Raw genomic sequence first — 27915 nt, 5'->3', positions numbered from 1 at the left:
TTTTAATTGTTTTAAAATGTAAAAATCTGAAGTAATGATAATAATTGTACAATCAAAGCAAAAATAAATTTTTTTTAAATATAAATTTAAATAGAAATTATTAATTTTATAATAAAAACGGTTAGAATTTATAAAATAAAATGTCATATAATTTGTGTTATTAATCAATTAATCAATATCAGCTGATTTTGGTGAATAAAGGTCATAAGCTTATAAGCTATTCGCGTGAAATTTAAGTGTGTATAGGAAACTAAAAAATATTATTAGCTGAGTTTAATAATTAATACCTTTTATCTGAATTATGAAAATCAATAACAGTTGACAAGTCGGGAATGGCATTTAAGAGAGTAGAAATAATTAAAAATCTGACGCAAATCCTACGCAACATTATTGGTCAAATTTTCAAATATCAGGAAAATGTCAGTTTTTTTTCACATTCTTATAATAAATATTTTTTTATTTCTAATTTTAGTTATAAATACGATATTATAAGGTGATTTGAAGATGTACACTCTGTACAGGAAATAGAAGATAATTGTAAATAAAGTAAATTATTTTTAAAATAGAAGGGATTCAGTATCGATATAAAATTATAAGATTTAATTTTGATATTGCAGGCACTTTACTACTACACTTTGACAATGTGGTGGCGGAAGTTACGGAAGCATCGGTTGCATCCGAGAAATCTGAATCCCAAAAAGCATCGACTCCCCCAGAATCTACGACAATTCTAACAAGAGTTTCTTCGATCCATCAAAATCGATCAATTGCCGGCAACGATGGAAGAAATATCGAGTCGACGAATCGAAAAATTCATGATGCAGAACATAAATCACACAGTATTATTGACAACATAAATCAGGAAAGAAAAGCTGATATAGTAATATCTACGAATTTGCACGTAGAAAAGCCAAGCGATGAATTCGAAAATTTATCTGATGGAAACAGGAGACCGAGATACGGAGAAATTGCTATTGAAAGCTCCGGGAAAAGCACCAGCACGAAAGTTGTCTCCGAAGATCTTCTGAGACTCTCCAGGAAAAACGAGTTAACTGCGGCGACTGCGAAATCAGCTTTAAATGATTCGAAGCAGGACGGTAAAAACCTAGACGATGCAATGATTCAAGAATCTTCTAATCGTGAAAAAATATCGGATGCAACGGAGACCATGTCTTCAAATACAAAGGAAAAAATTCTTAACGAGAAGTTATTCACAAACATTATGGAAACTTCAGAATCTGAAAATCAGAATCAGAAAGAAGTAGGAAAAGAGTCTTCCATCAAATATGAAGAGAAGAATAATGTAAATGCGAGCAAACAAGAGATACCGACCGTCAGGTCTATCGGAGATTTCTTCTCGACGACTTCGAAATCGATATCTGAGGACGCTCTCAGATCCGACGAAAAGAAGGACAAAATTATAAAACTTGATCATAAGGAAATTGCTTCAAGAAAGGATAAAAATATAATCTTGACTGACTTGAAAGAGGAAGTGGAGGATCGAGAATCAACCACGGTGCGTGGTGAAAATTCCACAGGATTTCAAAAAAATGCAAATGATCTAGGAACGACGGCATCTGAAGTGCACGATTTAGAAAAGGTCGACGAGAAGAGACACGAGGGAGCCGTTTCATTAGTTAACGACACATACGTGAACTACAATCATTATTATAAGAATGTGACAGAGATAAATCCTAAAGCTGGCCCAGGAAACCATTCGATTGACGTGAATGAATCGCGCGAGAAAAGCGATCCGAAAGAAGAAGTGGAGATCGTTAAGAACGTGACTCATCTACCGGCATTGAAGATTGTGACTACCATCAACAATACTGCGAAGAACGATTCTCACATCAATGAGCTGAGCAATCAGAGGGGAGCCCTTTATGTTAAGAAGAAAGAAGAGACTACCGCAAAAAATGAAAATTATCGTGAGCAAAGCATAGACTCCTCCATTTCCGACATGACTACTAAAAGTACAGGTAGTATGGAGGAATGGAAATTGATAGGAGAGCCTGAGAGCCAGGTGAAGTTGCCCGAAGCAACGACTCAAAATGTACGACTTGAAGAACACTCCTCATTCGTTCCTGAAACTACTCCTAGTCTAGTTCCACAAGGCAGAACTATCGGATTTTCCGGGGTTAACGAGTTTTCCAATATCGAGGCGAAGTCTACAGCTTCAGCGAGGATCGATGGAGGATCATTGGCTACTCAAAGTCTACGAAACAGCACGGAAAAAATTGCTCAAAAACCTTATCCGTATTTGAAATCTAGCAGGGGATCGTTTCAGGCGGTAACAGAAGCTAGTTTAAAGTTAAAGAAGGAAGTCGTTACGGAGGAAACTTCCGCTTATGAAAACACGATCGGAAGAGGGGAGTCCGAGAAGAAGCTCATCGTCACGGAACCTTCGGTCGTAATCGAGAACAGCATTCAACAGCACAGGTCGAACAAGAAAAATGTAAACGAGTCCACGAGTTCTACGACGAAGAGCATCTCCTCTTTGATACCAGTGACGGCAATCCCAATTGTCTCGGTCGCCGCTGAACCAACGAACGAAACTTTTCCGGGAGAATTTAACGGCAGCGTGAAAGCCGCGGAAATAAAGCGCGCAAAGTCAAACGAGAATGACACACCAGGTGCGAAAGAGAAGGAGAAAGTGATTGTAGGTAGAGACGAAGGCTACGACGTGACTGGAAATGGAATAACGGAAGTGAGCCTGACACCGGATGGCAAAGAAGTGAAATCACATTCCAGCGAAGCGACAGAATCGTCAACGTTGCGTTCCACAGACACTAATACATCTAAGCCGGTATCTCTAAATACCGATGTTCAGATGGAACCGGAAGAAGCTATGATGATTCGCTCAACTTTTGGCGTTACCGAATCCACGAGTGTAGTTCCTTTGGACAAGAACGTGACGACAGAAACGAATAAGTCTAGAACTTCGACAACGTCGGCAGCAGAAGTCAATACGACCGCCACGGTGCTTACTGAAAATTCCACGGAATCGGCCCCGAAAACGAATGTTACGCTGCGACCTTCTTCGAATGCTAATTACACCACTGAATCTACCTCTGCCACTTTAAATCCCGACGAATCCTCAATACCGACAACGACGTCCGTCGAATTCGAGTTTGTCAGTCTCACGGAGGCGATCTCTTCAGAAAGTAACGCGACCGAGAGAAATGTCGCGGGAACTTTCGAACAGCAAACGATGCCTTCGAAGACGACAACAATTCATAATCCATCCATGAATAACTCGACTGATGACGCGGTTATCACGATGAAATCGATGGAACCCACTGAACTTCCGATGACGACCGAAGAGGGAACTCCAACGACAAATCAAGTGTTGGATGTGCACCGCGGGGACAACGAAACTACCAGAGATCTTGCAGTTACTCAGGCTACTTCTGAGAGTCAAAGTAATCGCACCGAGTTCACGAGGAACGAAGTTACTGTAAGCGGTATCGATTTTACCAGCGCCGTCGCCAATGATGCAACTAGAGCCTCCGGCGTTACGGAGGATCCTTCAAAATCTAAGGATTTAAGTTTCGATGCGAACATCACCGAGACATCTGCCCCAGGCGCGACGGAACTTCCGCCGAATACGAGCGTCAGAATAATGACGAACGTTACAAAGAGACCTTCGACTACGACTACTTTGGAGCCGATAGTACTCTGGAGTACACCAGGCTTTACGGAATCGCCCGAGGAAGATATAACGGAAAGTATTCAGCCTCTGTCGCCGGACGAGATCACGTTGTTGGTTAAAATAGTCATTGAGGGCACATTACACGAGGTCTGTCCTCGATTATCTGATCTGAAAAAGGCTCTTGCGAATATCCTTAGAGAAGGATTGGACAAGTGAGTCATTTACGGAGTTTTACTCTTTATTTTTAATGCAGATATTTTTAGAATTGTATAACTTTGTTTATTACATGTTCTATTAATTCTATTACCTAATATTATTTTGTAAAAATGTATCACGTAGAACCTTTTTACGTATTTACGTATTAGGTATTTAAATATCCTTAAAGTTAATAATTTATATATTTTTATATCAGAAAAGGATATTAATCTTGTGAATAAATAAATTTATATAATAATAATAATAATGATAAATTAATATCACATAAAATAATTACTGATAGTCCCAATTATTGGACTAAATCTGATATTAAATATTTCTTTTTTAGTTAGAAGATTAAAGTTTTAATAAAATGTTATAATAATGAGTAGACATTTTAAGAATTCAAGTAATTTTAAATACATACAGTTATGTATAAATATAATTTATATATATGCAAAAAAATTTTAATTAAGTTTTCAATATTGTAGAGACACTGTTCGTAATAATTAAGCCATTTACATTCAAAATAGCTTTACATTTATGGAGAACATAATACATTAATACAAAATGTTATTCTTCTCTTAACAATAATATTCAAGCTTTATTTATATCAATATTAAAATTTAAAAATGATAAATGAAAGAATTTAAAAAGTGTGGAATATTTTGTTTTGCAGGCCTTTGCAGCCAGGACAAATTATGATTCATCAAAATCCATGTCCTGAGCAAAATTCGTCACCGACACCCACAGAAGTTTCCCTAATCACGATCTACGTTTACGTTGTCGATGAGGATGGCAAGTTTGACGCCGCTATGACAAAGATTTTACCAAGTTTATACAAGGTGTCTCCCAGTGAGAACTTCCCAGTGAGAGTAAGTTGAAAATGGTGGAGAAGGTCAGGCGCGGATTAAAACACTATGCTGTCGAACGTCAGCAAAAGTCCATTATAACTCTTGCTTCGGCACGTCTCGAAAATGTAATCTCCCCGATTATCAACTTAGTATCAATCATCACTCACGAGTAATCTTTCGTTATCGCTTAAGACGGTTCTACGAAGCGCTTCTTCTCTGTTAACTTTCTCTATTAATCGATCGATAGGCCGAAGTAACTGATATTATTATATATTCAGTAATTGAAAGAATACTTCTATTAAATTTCCTTAGGTCATTCATTCTTTTCAGATACACAAGTTTCTTCTGGTACCGGAAGCGGATTCTGGAAACGCAATAGCGGTTATCGTGGTCTCCTCCGTGGCCTTCATCTGCCTGCTTCTTTTAGCCGGTCTTCTGGTAAGCGTTTTATTGCCAGTATTTAGCAACTCAAGACATATCCATACATCATATTTAATTTATGACGGACACATATTGACACTTGACGTTCGAATTATTATTTATTGCGCAACTTTTACGCAAACGTACACGCAAAATAAATAACACATCTTAAAAATTGTTTGGCACATCATATAAGATCTAGTCATTTTTCTTTCGACATTTTCATGAGATGACACGATTACAAGAATTTACAAGCTTAAATTATTCCTGTTCAAGCTCGTATTTATTTTTCATAATTATGAGTGTGTGTTGCATGCATTTTTTCGCGCTCACGCATCACGTGGCACGTTATTGAAAAGTTCACGAAGCAGGAGATACTAATATTTCAAGATGACAGCTGCGCAGGTCCGCGAAAATCTATGCTCACTGATGTAGCCTGCTGCTAAGTTGCGCTTGCATGGCGATAAATCTCTGTTCACGAGAGGTTTACGTTACATATGTCGGTTCATCTTCGTCCATTCATCCGCTCATCCTCATAATTCTCTTCCAGTGTACGTAATACGCTCATAATAACATATCTGTGTATATGTTTTCACCTGGGAGACGAAAGACTGTGTTCTCTTCTTCGTCGCGCGGAATGACAAAGATAATGCGCGATGCACGCGTAATATCTCGCGGCACTAACGATTTTTTTTTTACTTTTGTGATAATGGCAGCTTATTGTTCTTTTTTTCAATCGCGCTTATATCGACGTTTATTCGTATAATAAACACGCATCCACGTGTGCACCAAATGCACGTTGATCGTTTCACAAAAAGTCAAGAGACTTGCAATTGTATTCGCATAATAGGTGTATTTCATTTACGTAAGCGTTAATAGAAAGAAAATTTAAATCTGTTAGATATTAATAACATCGTTAATTGCGAAAAATAATGGTTGTAATAATACTGCTCGTATATAACTTTATACTATATCATATAACTTTAATGTTGAAACATGTTCTGCTATTATTTCGATGATAGCGCTGCTACAAAATCTACTGCTGCGCACTACGTTTTCTCCGGTCATCAGTAACATTAATACGCCGTGCTTGCACAGCGTGCTACAATTAATCTTAATGAACATATAATGCAGTTATATAACGCCGGACGAAATTTTTTAACCAACGAAACTCAACGAATCAATTAATATAGAAGAGAAGGAATATTGCTGCGCGGCGTCAAAAAATATAATGGTATTATTTCATTTTCGAAACTGTATTTTAGAAAACTTATATAAAATTTTTATACAATTATATAAACCGACGATATATTATACGATATTAAAAATAATAATATGGAACATAAATATATGATGATAATACGACATTAAATTATGGCATTAAAATTAATGTGGTTTATTTTTGAAGTAGGCGCATCGAACGCGCAGTCACGTGGTGAAATATCGCGAACCACATATTTGCAATACATATTAACGATAAGAGAATTGGCGTTGAGATTTCTTGCCGGAAGAAATGAAATGTCATTCGCACACGCGTTGTCCAGCCTTGAATAGTAGATTAGATTGACATTCCACACTTCATTAGCGTCGCTGCGCCATGTTTCTTGCAATCTTTGTTGTGCATGCGAATGACGATGTTGAAATAGCCCGTCTGCTACGTGTTTCAAACACGTTATTCTATTTCGCTGACCATCGCGAGATTTCCTCAATCTCTTTTCAGATATGTCGGTCATGTGGCGTAATTGGTAATACACGAGTCGTTATTTAATTGCAATGAAAAGGACTTATTAAAATGCATGATTTCTAATTATAATTGATTTTACGTATGCTGCCGGGCAATTATTATATCTTGCATTTATTGACACAGCCTCACTTTTTGCTTTAATTACATTTTTAAAAAAGAAAGTAAACACATACATAAAATTATTTGCGTAAGTTGATCTGACTGATAGTTGAGCTTCTTATTACAATTATCTATTATTAACAATTAAATAAAAGAAACACATAATTATACAATAATTTTCCAATATGTTGAATTAGTTAATTTTTTCACATCTAACTTTGTTTTTAGAAATTTATGTAGGGTACATTGTTATTAGTTATTTTTATAGTTATTTTTTAAAGTTCTGATGGATTACTGAATATAAAAATCAAAACACCAAAATTCAAAATAATGAATCTAGCACAAATTCAAAAAGAAAACTAATTAAATTATAATGAAATTGTTAATTGTAAGCATTTTTTTCTTGCAATAAGTAGTAATAACATTATTCTATCAATAATTATTTTCCATATTATTGAAATCAAAAGACTTAAAGATAATAAGCGTTTATGCATTCTGTATAATGTAAATATTATCAAAAATTATAGTATTATGTTATATATTATATCAGTTAAATTTATTTATTATATTTAAGTAAGTTTCGTTATCCGAGAGTAATATTAGGCATCATGTCAAATCGTCCATGATTAGTCCTAATACTTTTTGATTTTACTATGTAAATGATGTTTAACGATAATATTTATCATAGTATGTGGTTTAGGGATTAAACAAATTCTTTGAAAAATAAGTTTTGATATATCTGAATATTTATCAATACATAATTTTTGAAAGACACCATTACATTTGTGTCCCATCAGAAAGAGTTAAATTGAAGATTATAATCCGCGGCACATCTTTATCATTTGTAAATATATTTTGCACGCTGGCAAATTGCAGTTTTTGATTCAATGCATGGCCACTAAATTAACTGTCACCGCATTGCGAGATATCGTGAGTACATGTAGATAAGTCATACTGTTGCGGGGCAGCTTTGTAAAGTTTTGAACAGTAGAAAGTCGCTATATCAGCTTCTGCTTTCCGTTTCATCGAATGTAACGGCCGCTAATCTTAGCTGTAACTACTTGCAGTTTATAATGAGAAAGAGGCAAACGAGGTTCAATTACGGAGAACGGTGCCGGCCAGTATCCTTGGACGCCTACAGCCTCGATAGCGTTTCGGCGTATAATAGCGTAAGGCGCAAAGGTGCGGCAAGATCTTCCAAGAGAAGTTATGGCAATCCGACTTTCGAAGATTCGGTAAGTTCGAGAGAATTAATCGTGAAAGCCTTCAAGACAGTTTGAATTTCTCATATACTGCTCATTGGAACTTAATTTTGTATCTAATCGAAGATTATAGGATATACGTTACAGGCATTTCGATCTATGTTATTTAGTTATATCAAGAGTTAGTACATAACTTAATTTAGAAATATTTACCTCTGAGAAATACAAGTTATTAAAGTCATTAACAATATTGTTTGTTAAAATGAAGGAGAAATCTTTTTTCTTTAATAGAAACTTTTTTAATCATTCGTATGTAAATTTGTAAAGAAACAATTTTTTTTTCAACAATATATATATTATTAATTCCTTATTATATATTTTCTACATTACAGTAATAATTTTCCTTTCTTTATAGTTGTTTCGTGTTACAAAAGTATAGGTCTAAATTATTCAGGTAAAAGAGTGTAAAACGACAATATTACCTGTATCCAAATAGCAAAATGATAGTAACATATTAGTAACATGGTAAATTCAATTTGTATATTACAGTAAATTAACTATACTACTGCTTTGTTTGATTTCTGCCGTTAGACTGCCGTTAGTTGACTTAGATTCTTGCTAGAATCCTACTGACATTGTTAAACATAACAGATTTTACGTCAGCAAACTATATTCTGACAGACTTAGCTTTATCTAGATAGTACGTATATTGTTTGCGTAAATCAATAATACCTTGAAAATATCATAAATACTCAACACACACAGCTTTTAACTAATTAATTTGGATTAATTAAACATTAATTAATTCACGTTAATTTCTACAAGAAATTAATATGAATTCTAAAAACATATTTATGAATTTAAATATTAATATTGTAAATACAAAAATTATAAATATAATTATAAACAAAAAAGAAATTACATGTTATTAGTGAAATAAAATACATTCAGAAATAAAATACATTTCATTCAAAAATGTATTTCAATTTTAAGTTGATAATTAAGAAGATAAATTTTTTATTTATTGTATGTTATTAAAGTAAAGTTGCTTTATATCCTACACTATAAGAAATTTGTGTAGCTGCAAAATTACAAAGACGCGAAACTTTACACTTATTATAGCGAGTTTCAAAATTACTCACTATAATAGGTGTAATTTTACACAAATTTCAGTGTAATTTTACAGTTTACAGTGTATATTAAATAGAAACCTTTTTACATAATTATATTTAGGAAATTGTTATATTTTCGCAATATTTTCGTAATATTGATTGATTTCCCACGTAGCGTTCGGTCAGAGGAAATGAGGCGGCACTCTCTCTTCTTCCTGAGCGAGGTTACAAGCAAAGCTTTCTATGAGAGGTATTCTCTTATTTCAGAGCGCCATTCCCTCTCATCCCCTCAACTTCGCCGGGCTTTCATCTTTCTGTAACGACGTTAATGCAATCAACGACGAGTTCGCGGGCATACCTCAGGTTTCGGCAAAGATAGACGAGCTACCCCCGGGCGCGGAGGTAAAGAATAGATATGCGAACGTGATACCGCTTCCGGAGACAAGGGTGCCGTTGCAGAGGCTGAACAATGATCCTTTGACCGAGTACATCAACGCCAGTTACGTGCGGGTAAGTGAAACATTTTGTTCAAACTGATTTCGCGGGCGTGTCTCACATCTGTATCGTTTCGTTCGCAAGAGCCCGTCTTTGTCGCAGCGAGTTATTGATGTTGAAGATTACATTACTGGCATTTACGAGGCGAAACATAAAACCACAAGCCGCGCTCGAATTTGAGCGTGATTTACAGCTACGTCGCGAAATTATGGGTTCACATTTCCGCGTAAATGCAAATTAATTAATTTGCGAATCAATAGCGAGCAGTGCTAAATAAACGACAAATAAGGATCTATTTGTGAATTTGCGTTCCTCTCGGTTTTACATAGATCATGGGAGAGAACTGCATGGCTATCTGTGTCATTAGGATAATAGGGTGTTTATATGCGAGATCAGATTATGTCAGCCACGTCATACGGTGAATGCTAAAGTGTTAAAGAGTAGCAAAGCGTTTTCGCGGCGCGCGTGGGAAAGGAATATTGCGTAACACGTACCGCCGGGAAAGTGAGTGTATTGTGCGAGCTGGGAACTTAGATGCGGAAGCGGTAGGAATTATTTGCGGAATATAACTGGTTCGTTTTCTGCAGCCTCAATAATTTCACAAAACGGGGTCAAATAGGTACAGAGACTAGTCATCTTGCGTGCACAAGGTTACGCTACCTTTTTTTCGCACATTTTAAGAGAATCAGAGACTCCTGAAAAGCCGTGCGTTTATTCATAAAAAAAAGTAAAACGCCAATAAAAAGTAAAAAATTGTTATTTCTTCTTCTGTATATGTATGATATCATTTTAACTGTATATTATTATGTATTACAAATACTTTAATCTGTTACTCTTTGTAATTTTATCATGTTAAATTATCTGAATATATAGGATAATTATTTCTGTACTATAATTTAAGGCTTCAAAGCAATATTATGCTGATGTCTCATCTTTTGAGATCCAGCTTTCTCTTCTTAATCTTTATTTTGTTCTTTTTATTATTACACTTCAATAAAAATATTATTCTTTAATTTTTAGAATATCTTGTATATTTGTATTGATTAGATTCGTTATTTGTGCACAAAGGCAATTGTTTAGCGCATAAAATAATACTTTGAACGGCAATTTCTATATGATAATAATAATATTTAAAGAGGAACCTACACACGGAACTTTTTTTCTTTGCATAAATTGCAAAGGAATATCATGAATGTGTACGTGCACGATGTCGTAACAATTTGCGCGACGAACAATTTTATTCAATAAGTGCAATGCGACGACTGAGTAATTTTTCAATTTATCGCTTGGGAAATTTTTCTCGTTTAAGAAACGAAAAAATCAGGGAAAAAATATATAAACACACAAAAGTCGTATTTTTATTGCTCCCTCGCAAATGTCCTGCGGTGCACCCCCTAAAGGCACATCAAGTTTACTCATTTATCTCTCGCACACGTTAAAACGCTTCCGCATGGGATTTGACGGTAACGGACAAAACTTCCATTAGGAATCGATCGATCGACAAGCGTACCCAGCGATATCGCTTCCGCCTTCGGATTGCTTCATATCGCGGATACAATCGAGCCAACATTCGTAACGCTTCCATCTTGTATATAACGTGTAGGTAGCACACGTCTTGCAATTACGGAGCGTAGAGGCATTAATACGCTGAATGTGGTCGATGGAATGTAGTTTGACGCGTAATTAATTTCACTCAATTCTAGATAAGATCGCATAATAGTCTGGAAACACGATTGTGTATCTGAATAGAACAATTGGTCATGCTCGACATTTATTTATAGATAATTACATAGAAAAAATTGATTAAATTAAAGAAACAAAACTCTGTATCAGCCGAGTTCTTAAAAATATAAATATTAATTGAGAGGCTTTTACATTTTATATAAATATATTCTATAATATTAGATTAATTGACAATAATTATTAATGAATAAAGTTTTAATTTAAAATACTAAAAAATTCGAGAAAAATTGTATTTTTTCCCAATATTTAAAAACACATTTTGTTTAAGTTTTTAAGTAAAATTTATAAAAAAAAAACAATGTTATGTTTTTATTTTATAAATAATGTGTATTAATAATTAAATATTAGTAATTCAAGTAAAAATTTAATATCTTATTTTCTTCTGTCACTTGCAAAAAAATTAAATCAAGTAATCGTTCTTAGCAGTAGTATTAATATTTCTCTGTATACGTGAAAACAATTGTATTATAGATATTACTTATATAGATTTTTAACTTAATTGTACTGAGATGTAATTTAAAAGTGTACGTCAATTTTTCAGGGACCCAAGAACGCCACAAAGTATTATATTGCGTGCCAAGCGCCAATAGAGTCGACCGTTACCGACTTTTGGCGAATGATTTGGGAGCAGCAGTCCAAGGTGATTATTATGCTAACCGATCTCGTCGAAAATGAAGTAGAAAAATGTACAGAATACATTCCACCCTCGGAAGTGACAGACTGTCATCGACTTTACGGTGATTTCCAAGTTACCCTGAAGAAGCGAGAAGCTAAAGAGAAATACGCTATTTCTACTCTTCAACTAAAGGTACAAAACATCTTAGTTTCTATATGAATCGTTTAATGATAATAAAATTCTTTGAAATTTAATCGTTAATGTGTATTTTGTGAAATTAGTTATATTTTCTTAATTATTTTATTAATATTTATTTGCTTTAGGTTGATTAATTAAATATCCTCTAAAATAATATTCTAAATGTTATACATATAAAATTTAAGATAGATATAATGTATGTACTGCAAAAGATTTTTGTAAAAAAATGATTACATTTATCCAGGTAGGACAAAATTAAAATAAAATCAAGATGACATCAAGTAAAATTCAGTTTAGAAAAAATTATAATGATCTCACACAATCGATTATTCTAAAAAAAATTTGTTTTAGGAATATTGCAATATTAAGAATTCTTTAAATTGCAATAATAAGAACTTATCAAAATTATTATTAAAAGTGTATCAATTGGGATGTTAATAATTTTCCTAAAATATTTTTTACTTGATTACATTTTAATCCTATTATGATTTTATGTTTTACCTGGGTAAGCAACTTGGTTCAATAGCTTCAGCAATAGCAGTGCAAATATTCAACTTTTGGCAATCTTTTATAAAGCAAAAATAATTGATTAAATATTTTATAGAATTTGGAGAATAATACGTTCCGAGAAGTATTCCACATTTGGTACCTATGGCCGGTGAGTGGCGTTCAATCAGACGGTACAGGCCTAATAGCGGTGCTCCTCGAGGCGAGGGCACTCCAACGAGGTGGCCCTGGGCCGATCGTGGTCCATTGTAGTCCTGGAACAGGACGCACTGGCACGCTAATAGCTCTCGATCTAGGAATTAGACAATATGAAATTACGAGGACCGTGGACGTGCCAAGGGTCGTTTACACTATTAGGAGAGACCGGGCTGGCTCAGTTCAGACCAAGGAGCAATATGCTTTTATATATAAGGTGATGCTCGAGCTTATCAGTCGCTAACGCGGCGTATATTTAAACAGAATATTTGTCTTTGTCAAACTTATCTAATTTAAGCACACAAACAGTTTGGATAGTCTGTTTTATATTAAAAATATGAAATGTGATACGTTTATACAAAATAAAACTAAAGTTTTTATTAAAAATTAGATAAAATATCTGTACATAATTATCCCAGTTAAATAAAACTACAAGAAAATATATTTACGGAAAAAAGCAGCAAATTTTTACAAAAAAAGTAAGCGCAAAATTTATATTTGTTGAAAATTTATTAATTGAAATTGTAGCTACACGGTTTGTTTAAAATTAGGTTTCTAAAATTATATCTATTATAAAAGATTGATTAACTGATAATGAAATTTAAGAATACGATGATATCATGATCTAAAATAAAACTTTCTTTTTTAAAGGCACTAAACTTGTATGCAACAAAACTCGCTGGTGGCGTGCTAGAGTCAACGTGAAGCAGAAGTTCGTCAAAGTCAAGATTTGCGGAAATGGACATCACTTGACGAGAATCGACTGTTTGGTTAGCAAATAGTGTGTCAACATACGTTGAAACCTTTACCTAAGGTTTCCGTATCCTGACAGATAAAATGCGCAGGTTACTGCTCATAAAGGAAGTAACTACGAAGATGCCAAATGTTGTCCGATTGAAGAAACAGAGATATTCTAACATTGCTCTTAAGAAAAAAGGACGCAGCTAAAAGACAAAATAGTGGTCACGAAATAGATATAAAACAGGGTGATTGTGTGTTTTATTAGAATACTGGATATTACGTATGATGACATGTCAGATTGTGAAGATCGTTGGAAGAACTAAACGTTACCTAAGGCAGAGCGTGAAATTAATTTGTGATATGTGAACTCTTAGATTACTTGTAAGTTTGCTGATATTGATGCAGTTTATTTCACTGCTGATTTGTGGTTTTGTCAGTGCAGAATTTTAGGGATTTCCAAAGACCTCTTTTCTCTGCAGGAGAGTTTTCGCTACTTTTATAAGTAGAGCAAGGTAGAACAATTCAGATTTACTTATATGTATGCAAATTATATGTTATATTTAATGCATTAAATTTGCATGCATAATAATTAATTAATTTTTTGCAAAGGTAAATAGTTTATAATAAAATTTAACTTTATTAAAATTTATTAATTAATATTCAAAAAGAAGAATCTTCTTTCAAATTTCTTAAACAACAGCAATATTTTTAAAGGCATCCCTAAGATTAATAAGATATTACATTGATATTATTTGTGTGACTCACAATATATGAAATATCGAAGATTAAAAATTGAAAAAGAGATGAATTTAGTTGAAATTTTTATATTGAGATTAATATTATAAAAAATTAATATTTTTAATTTTTTATTAATGATGTAAATGTAATGCGATCAAAGTTACCTTTAGAAAATTTGGGAATATTTTCAATTTAATATTTTATTTAATTAAATTTGTTTTAAGTGGGTATCGCTATTTAGAAATATCTTAAGTCAAATTTTATAAATTTAAAAAAAATTAAATTTTCTAATTTGAGATTTTTAATGTATATATTTATTTATGTTTAAATACGTTCAAATTATATTTACAGTCTTTTAAATTTCTGTTACTTAATATTTTTGATGTAAAAGAATTTTAATTTTGTAAAGTAAAATACACCCAGTTTAGAAAATATTTTTTAACAGCATATATAATTTAAATATTTTATTTTAGCTGGAATACAAAAAGAAAATTCTTTATGTGTTGCCATTGTCTATGGCAAAAATGATGGTATTTTAAGAAATAAAGATTTAAATTTTATTTTTTATGTAAAAAAAGAATAGAAATTTTCAACATCTTAATTTGAATCTGATAGATCTGATATAATAAATAAATATTTTTTAAACATACGTGCAAATATAAAGATTAATCAAGTATATTTGTGTATTATATAAATATCATATATATTCCCGTAAAAGGCATGATCGCTTACATGTAAACGTCTTCGATAACACGTATTTGTATTTGTATTTGTATTTGTAATAAAACCCAGGCAGAATAATTTCTGATTTTTTCTTAAATCAGATATTTTATTGTTGTTATTGTTATTATTGTTGTTATCATTGTACAGAATATATCTCAATTCCGTGGCATGTCGCTCTCTATAACTGTAAATATGTAAAATGTGAACGATTATTCCGACTGTGTTGATTAATTGACTTGAGAGATTTTATTTATACATAGAAATCATTAAACATTGATTTCTAGGCCGAAAAGTACCAGTTTTTTAACGAGCCTACTTGTACGGACTTGATGCAAATGTCCGTCCATAAGTGCAATGTGTACCAAGTGTATTTAAAAATTAGAGTTTAGTTATGCTATATAGTTATTAAAAGAAAGTTTAGTCTGGATTATAATTTCTATAATTAAAACAAGACATGATACAAAGAGAATCGACTTTAATTTTTTTAATGCAAATGAATTATTATTAATCATTAATTAGAATCCAGTGAATTTTATTTATCTGAATTTATTGAAAACTAATTTTAATTACTCAACTCTTCGGTGATATCGAAAGATACTTCCATATAAGCTAAAATTTCATTGTTTTGATATTTAATTTCATGAATGAGTGTTTAGATGTGTCATTCGTGTTTACCATCGCTGTATCCTCAAAGAGGAACACGATAATATCTTTTAATATTGTAATATGAATACATCACAGTTAATCTTTAACGTGATCAAGTGTGTAGAAAAATTCATGTTAGATTTATGTCAAAGGGAGAGATAGATGTACTTCATGTCTTTCAAATGTTATACAAATGATGGATTGTATGTGAATAACATAATTGTACTATTCATTATTATATGAGGAATAATATCGCGATATAATTAGTTTACGACAGCTGATCTGCGATTATGTATTGTGATTTATAATTGCAATTATCGACTGATATGAAAATAAAGGTAGTTATGTAAAAGCGTTCAATAATGTTTCAATATTGACGGATTGCGAAAATATTAAAATTGATAGATTAGTATCATGTTGTATCTAAAGTCAAAGGATAGAACAAAATTTATAAATTATATTTATTTAATTCTTGAAGACACATATCTTGGACCATGATTATGTATATGAAAACAGATAACATGAACAAAATCAAATGTTTATGTATATAATATTCATCGATATACATCAAACGTCGAAACGTAAGCTTACAATCATAGGCTTTTTAAAATCATAAACTTACGTTTCCAAATATACACATTATATTCAATAAATATGTTTACGGCGCTGATATAATTCTTATATCTTATTTAATAAAATGTCTAAATAAATATATTATTTGTAATTATATATACATGTTCCAGACGTAATTATAAAATATGAAAGTAAGCATACTATACATAATTCGATTTTATTTACAAAACTGATTTATATCTCGTGAAAAATCAGACATTTTTTGCACTTTATATTATATAAAACATTTATTCTTTTTTTTATTACTAAAAAATACAGACAATAGAGACAATGCATTACATTTTAATTAACAAATTGTTTTATGTCATCATGGAAAAACCAGTCTATAATTCATATCCCTCATATTATTTAAAACATTATTTTATTTATTACTGGCAGAACATAATTATGTAAATTAAAATAAAAATAAGATTATTATGCTGACAAATTCAGATATTTTGTATAAAATTGATATTGTATTTTCTATTGTCATATACAAAATTTATTATTTTATTCTAAGCATTTATTGATATAAATGCTATTATAAAATATTATCAATTTATTAGTTTTATTGTAAATTTCTTTTTGTGAATACGTAAATTATATTAAAGAAGTTCAGAAAGATTTTAATGTGCATAACACTGAAGTATTCTTTGCGGATTTTTAAGCTGTAATTAATTCGGATACTTCTTATTAATTTATACTATTTTTTTATTTTTTCGCAGTTAAATCTAATTACATCTTTGGAATTTAAATGGTAGTAAATATTGCAATTATTATATATATACAATAATAATAATATTTTACTCTCTATTTACAAGTGGTTTTGTTAGAATAATTAAAATACATAATTTGAGGATTCTTTAATTTACTACTTATTGACAATTTTTATGCTGCATATTGAATTCTTGAATACCCACCTATATAAAAGTGTATAATGTAATTTTTATATTAAATTATTAAAAACAAAACTCAGAAAAATATTTTCTTACAATTAGATGTACAGTATTGCTACGTAATGTAACGTAACACACTCTTAAAGAGGTATGGTATTATATAGATTGTTCACATTAAAATTTACTGTAAACTTTACTTTAATACAATTCAATTAGCGAAATTGGAGCCCTTATCATGCCACTTAATACATTGCATAATTGCGCAGGGAATTACTTTTAATTAAAAGTTTAAAAAGATTTTTTTATTCTGCATTAATTTTTGAAAGATTAATATTAAAATTTTGTACAAATTTAAATCATATAATTTTAAATTTATTAACTTGAACTATATATAATACTAAACTATAATTTTAATGCATGCTTTTTATAATTTTAATTTGGCACTAGGTTTCTTGTTTCTCTCTCTCAATCATGTTAAAATATACTTGTAAATAGATATACTTGTAAATTTTTATATTTTAAATTTTATTATAACATTTATAAAACATTTTAAAATCTGATAAAAAATTGCAATTGTAAATACTGAGATTAGATTGTTCAACAAAAAGATGCTACTAACTAGATTGAAAATAATTGTTTCGTGTAGCTTTTTATGCATTAAATATGATTTTATTTAATCAAATTGTGATTAAAGATTATAATAAGTTAAATTATTATTTAAATAATCTTTTTTTGTAACTTTAATTGCAAATTTTTAATATTACAAGGCAATTGATAAACGGAATTATATTCAGTTCAAAAAATGGAAAATAATTATCTTCGTTCTCGTGTTAAAACAAATCATTTTTTATTGAATAGTATTATTGGCAAAAGTTTCTTTCTCTTGTAATAAAACTTTTCCATTTCATATATTTTAGGGAGTATTTCGAGAAAGACTTTTGGTATCTTGAGATATTAAAAGAATGACTTTTCTCAAATATTAAAATCTCATTATTTCCCTCTTTTAAAACTTTTCCACTCGACACACTTGATTCGAACTTTGTTTAGGTATCTTAAGAAAGACATTTAGATCTTGGGATACTAAAAAAGTATTTTTTTAATATTTCTGTAATATTTATTAAGTATAGATTAGAGACATTAAGTCATAATTTTATTAGCAAAGAACTCGAAAGCAAGATTTTGATATTTTTTTGAAGCAAATTATTAATCAATTTATATACATAATGTGTATGCCATCCATGTTTATCGCATACAAAATAACATGAAGAAAAATTTTGCTTTCATTGTACAATATATTGGAATTGATTGTCACGTATGAGAAATGACGATAGTTCCTTATTTTGAACTCTGTGTCAAAAACTGTGATTAACGTATTATTTTTAACCATGATAATAACTACTTTAAATACGAACTGACATTTATGCAGTTCTTTAAAAGGGCTTACAGCGTAGATAATAATGCATAAAATATATCCGTTATTTATAGAATGCTAACGGTTTGTATAACATTGTCAACTTTATGCATTAACATATTAACAACTATAAATTTAGAAATTTGCACCAAAAATTATTATCTGTATGTTTTCTTTTTGTTTATATGTATTTCTAAATAAATATAAATTTATCGTGAAACAAAATTTGATGTCATCGGTCTTGATATCATTGAAATTGATATTATTTGGTTGATTAGATAAATCATAAGATTAAGTAAATTACAATTTTTTTCTTACTATAAATTATACGTGTATCATATAAATGACAAAATTTATATATATATATATATATATATATATAATAAATTTTTAAGATTTATTATTTTATCATACATTTTTTTATTTTTTGCATTATTTCCATAAAGATTTAGTCCTAAGTAAAGAATCTCTCTACTTTCTTGATATGTCGTAAGTTAAAGGGGATCATGTTAAATTGCGCAGTAATAATATTCTAGAATTACGATGTGGTGCGCAAACGTTTGCAAAAAATATTCTTTCGCAATTGCGTAAGTCAGTTCATACAGATTAGGTTTCGCCTACTTTATCCTTGTGGTAAACATTGGTATGCCTGAACCACGTGTCTATCGATCTATACAGTTCTTTGTTCGTAGCGACTTAGCCCCTTTTGATATACTTCTTATGACGTCATAATCGGAAGCCTCCACGCCTCTTTTTCTTAAGGAATTCTGTAGGAGAAGTTACAAATATATCACATGTGATATCAATTACAAGTATCTCACGAAATTTGTAACAGATCGAAGTGGATTGATCTTAAAACATTAATTATCTGTCAATAACTTAAGATTTTTCTTTTTTTATTTATATCTTATATATCTTTTGTTTTCCAGAAATATTAGATAATATTGAGAAAAAATTAATTTGATAAAAATTGATTTATTAAAAATTATTTTAAACTAAATTAAATTGTTTGACAAAAAATTTAACAATTTGATAAAATTCCATAGTCTCTTAATTATCTTATAATATTTTTATTTAAAGAAAAATAATATTTTGAAAATATAAGAAAAATGTTTCTTTAATAATTATTTAATTACTTTAACAATTAAAAAACATAAATACAAAGTAGATAACTAATAAAAAATACGACTGCACATTTTTGATACTGAAAATCATTAGAATCGCGAGAATTATTTTTTTATATTTTCTTTTTCGATACAATCTAGATGCATTTAGTCATTATCCTTTAGTCATTATTCTATCCACTGTAATTAATACAAGTAAGGACGAATGCTTCTTAATCTTAAGCCTTATGACAATCCAGATGCTCTGACCAGATCCGTTGGATATGACTGGCTTTAACTGGATCGTAGCTGTTGGATCTCGAGATGTCCGGGCTTGTTCGCACGTATGCGGGAGGGGGATTGCTCATATTCGAGAAATAATTGTTTGCAGAGAACATGCGAAGAAACGTTTATCTGTTTATCTGTCGAAGGTGGTGGTTTTGTTCTCAGAACAAAATAACATTTGCTGATAAAAAAAACTGACTGAAGCACAAAATCGATTGTCTGATTATTGACTACCTGTTTATTGTGTCGATTGGCAAACTGCTTTTGCAAAATAGTGTTATTTGCTGTAACAGTTTAAGGATTGCAAATGCTCTTTGTACTTATTGAAAAAAGATAAGGATTTTTTCTTTTTTAATAAATTCTTTCAGAATTTTTGAAACTACACTTTATAAAGTGTAAAAATTTATATAATCTGATTTTATATAAAGGTATACATATATACATATATAATAAAAAACTAATAAAAAAAATTTTAAAGAATTAATAACTTAATTATAATCTTTTTCTAAGTAATTCAAGAATACATTTGAGCATAATCTGCAGAATATAATATGATTTTAATTAGACGTATTTTTTTACATATGTAAGAATTTAATGATTTTTTAAGAATATAAAGTTAATTATAAAGGTAATTCAAAAATAATGTAATGTCATTTTTATCTGGCTTTCAAACAGCTTGATTTAAAAAGGAATAAAATATATGAAAGTAGTACATAAAAAAGTTTGTATATGTATACATATAAACTTGTAAAACGTACAATATATAAAAGTCTACAAGAATAAATAATTGTTGAAAAAATATTTTTAAGATGTCAATTCTGTTTAAGAGTGGATGTGGCGACTGGTCACGAAGACCGACATTCGTTATCTTTATGGAGGCACCAATTATAGGCAGAAGTTCGCGGAATCGATCTCAATATACATCCACCACAGTCGAGAGCTAAGCAAGGGGCGGAATGGCACTTGGCCTCATTGAAAAGATTATCCCCTTTGTTATTTAATCGTAGTGTCATCGATTTCCTCCCCACGCAAGCTGCGTCTCATGAACGTGTGTACTTCCTTAGAGATATCTTACGCCACCTATGGATTTTCCACAAGATTGTAATAATTTAGTTATCTCACGCGTGTTTGGAACACGAACGGGTAAATCCCATTTTTATTTTATCAAATAGTATCTAGACAGATTGCATAGCATAATACTATCTAGAGAGATTACATAATTACAATTGCATGGCATGGTATCATTTAAAAACACCCAAGTCTTCTGTATCAACATACAAAATCAGTTGTGCAATATCATAATCTACGCAAAACATCTTATAACGTCTCTACTATAAATCTAACTAAGTGCAAGTCTAATCTAAAGTCTAATTATCGGTAAATGATTTTGCAAGTTGAACAAATTGCCTGCAACTCTCGATCTTATCACAAAATCTATGAAACGGTTCCTCAAAGACTGATTCGCTGATGAACAGACTCGGCAGACTTTTGAAGTAAACGCCGATATTTGCGGTAAATAAATAAACGAACGTTGAAAGCTCGTAGGTCGACGAAGTTTGACAGCATTTAAGTCAAACTCCTGTCGATACCGGGCAACTCGCCAGTATCATACTAATGCGACGTGATAATGAAGTAACGTGTTAAAATTGACGAAAAGTATTATATTAGTGTAATAAAAATTAGGCGAGTCTAAGATTGACATAACGTCCTCTGACATAAGATTAAAAGTGTGTCATATCTCTGTAAATAGATCCGTTTTCTTACGGATCAGAAAAAGACCTGGATTATAAGCTCTGTACAAAATCTTTAAATAAACTCTTCAATATTCTTATCTGTCATTTGTATTAGACATTAAAAATGATGTTTAAGATAGAATATGATATAAAAGAGAATATTTCAAACAAAAATAAATATTTTTTTATCAACTTAAATTAAATAAATGAATTTTACCGATATGCATTTTTACAATAGGACAGTATTCGCGACGTTACTTATATATATACAATAAACAAATTGGATGTTAATAAAAGTCATTATCTCCATGACATACACGTTTTAGTTAATGAGTTATAACTTCAAGGGATGCGTTATGCTCAAAGAAATATTAACCATACATTTAAAGATAATATATTCCACGCTCGTATAGCCGATAATTAACTCTCAATAAAAACCAATAAAGAGCGTAATTAAAAATTCATTAAGCAAAACAATGAATTGTTATTAAATATGATTGAATAAGATATGCTGGGTATATAATTGCAAAAAAATCTTTATTATTTAATAAGAACTAATTAATTCAACTGTTTTAATTTTACTTTATAATTATTACTTGTATCTCTCTCTTATCGAGTTACATTGAAAAATATGTTTTATACACATTGAAATGTCTCATAATATAAATTATTATGGCTTCGATTACAACGATTTCAACACGTAAATATTTGAAAACTTAATATTTGAATTAAATTATAATTAATTTAATTGTGTATATGTATATGTATATATTTCCAACAAACAATTTAAAAGTTGATTAGAAAGTTATGGTGATTTATCATATTATTTAATCTTTTTTTTAAATTTCGTATATTGTTCACTTATTCTTAGAAAATTGTTTTTCTTTCTTCAAGAAGAGTTTGTTAACAAATTATAAAATTTAGTAGGTACATAAGCAACAATTAAAGAAAGAGAATATGACATACTGAAGATAATTCTAAGTATGCTCCTATCAACAAATTTCCATTTTTTAAATTTGAGGTCTTATAATTCACTTTCAACGCTCGCAATTATTAATAATGATACCAAATAAAATTTTCAACCTTTCTTAATATTTTCGCAAAATTTCATAAGAATCGCTCCAGTGGTTGAGAAATGGCAGCTTTTTAAAAGTGGATATATTTGACCAAAACACCCTATATGCCTATTTATTAATTTACAAGAATGCATTTAAGATTATGTATTTAAGATTATGTTACTAAATGAACATACCATTGAATTGATTTAAATCCACTTCTAGATGTAGGGAATGCGCATTCTGTCGAGCGAAGAACAAAATATTGCATCCAGTTTAACGTATTATTGAATTTTGCATCTATTTTCTCATTTTTTTAACGTACATTCCAAATGGCAAAAAATGTCTTATTGGTTTCGTACAATATGTTTTATCTGGCAACGTTATATGGATACAAGTACTTATCATCAGTGTACACACAAGAAGCATCACCATCTGGCAGACTGTGAAGGAAGGAACTGACCTAATGAATTCCGCCTGCTTTATTTAGAATCCCCTCGAAAACGCATAAAATGTACGCGTATATCTCAGCGGCCATGTGTACGTTGTGAAACGGATGTAAACTTGAAGAGGTTTATGAAACACTTTTTTCACATTTTTACATTTTACAAACAATCTTATAATATTTGTTATTATAAGGGACTATAATTTTATTTCATTAATTTCACGTAAAAACAATCTTTCAAACATATAAAAGTCAAATAAAAATTCTAGGGACGTAATATGTGTTATGTGAATTGTTACATATGTGACGCAATATAAACTGTACAAGCCTGTTATTTGTGCTTGTTATAACAAGATTCCGTGCAATGCTATCATACAAAAGATGAAACGATACGAAAGATAAAGCAAGAATTTATTAAATTATTAACTTCCTAGTCACGATATGTAGATAATTTCTTTTCAAATGTGATTTTATTACATTGCTTTATTCCATAAAATTAAAAAATATTTTTTACTTGTAGCCAATAATAAATGTTATAGTTTATAAAGTTTACTAATGTGAAGTCTTACTGGTTGAAAAACTTTTGCTTTGACGTAAATGTTGAATATTTTATTACTTGCGTCTCAACGTGTTCTCCCCAGCGTTAAATTTACGGTGTACGGAGTTGGTAATCATTACCGTAATTGCAAATAGGCAATTTCGGGTTAAGGTGACGCAATTATGGCAATGGGATTTAGTGCATGAGAGACATAATCGATAAATGAACAAACTTCATTTGATCATATATCTCTTTAGCATATGTATAAAGTTTATTCTCTAATACCTATACTTTCAGATAGAATCAATAATAAAACAGATTAGTTGTTAATTACTTTAAATTTTAAGAAACAAACAAAATATATTTGTTCTTTTCAATTTTCTATTTTTCAACTCTAAATACAATCACAAAAATATTACATTTATTAAAAAATTTTTAAGTTCAAGTTATTTTTTACTAGAAATGTAGTAACTAATATAAGTATTATATTATATGTGTTTTAATAATTAATTTAAATCTTTTTGTAATTTTTAATATTCTTATATTCTATTTAAGATATTTTATTCTCAACTGTTTTCTAAGATAAAGAAATAAACCTAGTTTTTTAATCATAATTTTAATTGCTCTGTAATATCTATAAAATAATCTTACATAAATATAATTGTTATGTAATAAATAAAATAATCATGGTAAGAAATCTTTGATGTATGAAGACAGATTTGATAGGCAATTTTGCAACTCAGTCGTTAATTTGAATTTCCGCGCAATTCTGGTACCACGCAAGCTATAACTAGCTTTCCTGGTAGATTACGTGCCCACACACAGTGCATATGCACTTATATTAGTTTTTACATGCTCTGACACGCGGCACCTTGCGCGGTTCTGCCACCGCAATAGGATAACAGATATTATGAAGATTAAAAGAATTAAAAAGTTAAAAAAAAATTGTAAATTTATTATGAAATTAATATAAATTGAACATAATACAATATTTTGTAAAGTAATTGTTTAATGTGCATAATTAACTGAAAAAGGTTAACAGTTTAAAGTTTAAGTTTAAAAATATCTTTGGTATTAAATAATTTATAGTTATAGTTAATTAATATGTATTGGTTAGTTATAATATAAAGAACAATAATATTTCCTTTTGACAAAATTTGCTTTATATATTTGGCAAAACGAATTTCGACGGATAACGATAGATAAATCAGTCGTATAATTTTTTATATATGCCAAGTCTCATACATATTTTTGCATAGTGAAAGAAAGTAATATATCCAATAAGATATATATGTAGTTGCGGGCTGCCAACTACAGATATACTCAATACAATAATATATGCTATTGCAATATCAACATTGTACTTGCATTGACAGCAAATATTATTGTATTGAGTATTATATGTAGTTGGTAGCCTGTAACTACATCGGCTATATTACTTTTTTTCTATGCATATACATTCTTGTAATATATAAATCTAAAATAAATCCAAGAAGCCGCGTTACATACAGTTTCGAAAAATATGGCGTAATAAGATTCCAAAGTGACAAAATTTCAATGAATGGTCCAGGTGATGGAACCATTCTGTGAATCATCATGGAATCTTTTGCTAAACGTAAACTGGATTCCATGCAGTCACACAGGCGTGCCAGTTTTGGAGCAGTTGATTATTGCAGTGGAATGATATAGTGACTCATCGATACACGTTTGGGGTGACATATTATTTCTATCTATTCGCCACTAAATATTTGTATCGTGCCAGTTGTGCGCGGAATTTGAAGTATTGGCAATTTATCAAAGCTTTCGTTCCCTTTCGAGGAACTCGATCCCTTGCAATTCAACCCCTTGCACGTGTAACGATTTCAAAGCTACGTTACTCACATCAAATATATGCGGTTCTTTAAAATCCATTAACAAAATTTTCCAAGTATTTAAAAATATTTTAGATATTCTTGAAAAGACTGATTCTTATTTCTAATTTTAAATATTTATATTTTTTGTTTAGTAACAAAATAATAAATTATTTTTAAGATCTTTACAAAAATTATTTTTTAAAATTATAAATACAACAAAGAAAAATTATTTTGAACAATAAAATAACGATATGTTTCTTAGTAAAAACATTATTAATATTAATAATTTTTTTTAAGTAATATGTAATTATATATTTAAAGACTAACACATTTTCATAAATTTTTACAAAAAATTTCTATGTTTTTAAAACTCTATATATTATTTTAGTATTATTATTATTTTTCAAAACACACATACGTAATGTTTTGATGGTGTATACATTTTTTCTTTCATTAAGATTTTTATAATACTTTTCTGTCATTTATGATAAATAACATAGTGTATACTTTTTAAATAAATTTTTAATGAGTTTAACGGGTTAATTTAAATTTGCAAACGATAATTAATCAATGCTGCACGTACTTGAAGTGTGGCACAACAACAATAAAATACACATCCAGCATTCTCAATAGTATCTGATACTGTCACGAAACGCGGAAGTTATATATAACGCAATTGCCACACTGTTAATTATACACAATTATAGTACTAGAAGTAAAATAATGGTTTTTTACGGACTGTTATTATTCTCTGTACATTATTCTTCACTAAGACTGATATATCTGGAATGTAAAGATTAAGCTTAGTCGACCTTATATAAAAGAATTTACCAATTACTCACGCATAATCAACGTAGTTTTAGCCGGTAACATACTTGCTAATATCAGTTTAATCCGGTAAAGTATTTGAGCACGCGTTATGGTATCTGACGTAAGGTGAATACATAGCATACATGATAACCAAACGACACACAGCCGTAGTCAAGGTATCGAAATTCTGCTGATGCAATTATACCCATGTCAAATGTATGAGCATACGGAAACCAATGGTATATACTATGTTTCTTTTGGCTTGAGCTTACATCAAATCGACGTGTATTGACTTTGAGGATTTCAGTAACTAAATCATAAAAAATAACGTATACTCTAATCAAGTCACTAAAATTAAATTTTTAAAAATAGCAAGCATGCTAAGAATTAAAATTTTTTGTTATTTAAGTACTCAGAATTAAATTTACATATCCTAATCTCTATGTTTTTATAAATATGCAATATTATCTTTTTTACAAGAAAAAAGGGTAAATAAATAAAAAGATCAGGACTTTGTCTTCAACAAATTTCTGCTTTGGTAAAAAAATAATGAGTATTGATGGATATTTTTATTTATTAAATAAACATTTTTGTTAATTTTGTTCATTACCCACAATGTGATGAACTTAATCTCCTGTAAGAAAAACTAAAACATATTTCTCTCCATTCCGATCAATGTAACTTTAGATCAAATTATTATTGACAAATAATAACATTCAGTTTCTTCTAATAGCTCGCATCATTATTTTTTAAGCGATTCAGATTTCACGAGCTAATATATATAAAAAATGTGTATGTATATACGTAAAAGTTTCAATATATATTGAACATTGTGATTGCTTATATAATTTATACATGCGTTAAAATAAAATTTTATTACACTTTTTAAATTGTTTTATTTAAATACATTTTTATACTACACATTTTATATTACATATATTATATTTTTTAAATGCTAATTTTATCAAAGCAGATAAGACTCAATTAAAATCATTACTGAGATAGATAACTTTGTGGAAATTCAATAAATATATAGAAGTATTTCTTCATTTTTCTGTTTCTTTGCTAGTTTCTATAATTAACCAATGACTCAGATAGCGTGCGTCGTACGAATTTAACTTTGAAATTAAAACGTACTTTTCCTGATAAGAGAAATTTGCACAAAATTACAATTGTCATCGTCACATTTTCATCTATCTGGAAAAATATTTTAAATGATCTTTTTCCTGTTCGTACATTACAGGAATACTACTTTAAGTTAATACTGTAAATATAAAATACTTTATTTCTCTTTG

General features: G+C 30.0%; 1 protein-coding gene across 2 annotated transcripts in view; it reads left to right on the top strand.

Annotated features, from left to right (window-relative positions):
- Positions 1 to 13904, top strand: part of LOC105832341 (mucin-4) — a 51984-nt gene extending 38080 nt beyond the window's left edge. The window contains exons 3-10 of one of the 2 annotated variants that reach the window (XM_036285313.1): positions 618 to 3864; positions 4527 to 4722; positions 5032 to 5139; positions 8032 to 8199; positions 9546 to 9788; positions 12058 to 12324; positions 12935 to 13249; positions 13684 to 13904. In XM_036285313.1, coding sequence (XP_036141206.1) covers positions 618 to 3864; positions 4527 to 4722; positions 5032 to 5139; positions 8032 to 8199; positions 9546 to 9788; positions 12058 to 12324; positions 12935 to 13249; positions 13684 to 13737 — 4598 coding nt within the window. In that variant the 3' untranslated portion in view covers positions 13738 to 13904. Of the gene's footprint in view, positions 1 to 617; positions 3865 to 4526; positions 4723 to 5013; positions 5140 to 8031; positions 8200 to 9545; positions 9789 to 12057; positions 12325 to 12934; positions 13250 to 13683 lie in introns of both variants that reach the window. The other variant, XM_028189031.2, reaches the window with a different exon arrangement.
- Positions 13905 to 27915: the final 14011 nt, after the last annotated feature.

The sequence above is a fragment of the Monomorium pharaonis genome, chromosome 4 (genome assembly GCF_013373865.1).
Source record: "Monomorium pharaonis isolate MP-MQ-018 chromosome 4, ASM1337386v2, whole genome shotgun sequence".
In the NCBI taxonomy this organism is placed as follows: domain Eukaryota; kingdom Metazoa; phylum Arthropoda; class Insecta; order Hymenoptera; family Formicidae; genus Monomorium; species Monomorium pharaonis.
This window is presented reverse-complemented; position numbering and strand designations above follow the sequence as displayed.